This window comes from Amphimedon queenslandica, unplaced genomic scaffold (assembly GCF_000090795.2).
Source record: "Amphimedon queenslandica unplaced genomic scaffold, v1.1 AMPQUscaffold_1060_Cont26924, whole genome shotgun sequence".
Lineage (NCBI taxonomy): Eukaryota > Metazoa > Porifera > Demospongiae > Haplosclerida > Niphatidae > Amphimedon > Amphimedon queenslandica.
In genome coordinates this window covers 1-1,102 of record NW_003558591.1, presented here as the reverse complement: position 1 = coordinate 1,102, position 1,102 = coordinate 1, and the positions used below count along the sequence as shown (strand labels likewise).

General features: G+C 33.1%; 1 protein-coding gene across 1 annotated transcript; it reads left to right on the top strand.

The window, feature by feature from the left end:
- Positions 1 to 50: 50 nt before the first annotated feature.
- On the top strand, positions 51 to 1,012 carry LOC105316355 (immunoglobulin superfamily DCC subclass member 4-like; the record flags this gene model as incomplete). The annotated part of the gene is made up of 4 exons (XM_011411193.1): positions 51 to 201; positions 350 to 480; positions 724 to 837; positions 887 to 1,012. Coding segments are annotated over 4 exons (522 nt in total), but the record flags the coding sequence as incomplete, so codon positions are not given.
- Between the last annotated feature and the right edge of the window lie 90 nt (positions 1,013 to 1,102).

Sequence of the window (1,102 nt, the reverse complement as noted above, 5' to 3'; positions counted from 1 at the left end):
GGTAATTATTAAAATATTTTTTATTATATATAATTAATAATGATAATCAGAGCCTCCTGTGATTGAGAAGAGTCCTATTAGTGTGGTTGCTCGTGATCCTCCATCTTATGTTATTTTTGAAGCAGCAGCAAGAGGGAACCCACCACCAGTACTGAAATGGTATCACAACTCAAATGAAATTGACTTCAAAAATACCACAAAGTAAATAAAATTTGATAAGTACACTAATCTAATATTAGATTAATTGTATTAATGCAATGAATACTTGGATTAAATTCTTTATTATTATTATTACTATATGTTTTATTTCCATGATATTGCATATATTTAATCATTATTATTATTATAGGATGTATTTGACCAGTACTGGGTCATTGATTATATTGGGTCCTCAGTTTGAGGATAATGGTCAATATAAGGTAGTGGCAGACAATGGAGCAGGCTCAATAGAAGCAGCTGCCAGTCTTACAATATACTTCAGTAAGTGCTACTAGTACTGTAGAGAGTAGTGGATACTGTGTAGCACTAGGGACAGTGTACACAATAGGGGACAAGCCTGAGCAAAGCATTTTGCAGAGACAAATTATTACATTATTCACATGCAGTTTTAAATAGTGAGAGTACTCATAGCTCAAAATTCTAGCCCAGAAGCAGATCAAGCTCAAACGTTCCACATAGCACAATAGTATTATGCTTTATAATTGATATTTGTGTTAATTACAGGGTCAGCCTGCAATAGAGGGTCTGGTTGCTCTAATGATGGACAGTGTCTCCCAGTACATTACTGCAGGTGTCCTGATGGATATTCTGGTGATGGATGCGAGGAAAGTCAGGAAAGTATGTTATTTATAATTTGCAATAAATTTATTTTAATTTTCTTTAACAGCACCTTCTTCTACAACCCCTACTACTCCTCTTCCTAGCTCTGGTGATTATTATTATTCTGGTGATTATTACTATTCTGGTGACTATTACTATTCTGGTGATAATGATTATAAAAGAAAGAAAAGAGGTAATTCATTTACGTTATGTATTAACAGTAATGCAAATCTAGTTACTATAGCTGTGACAATAATAGCTTCAATCACATTATTATTTTTCC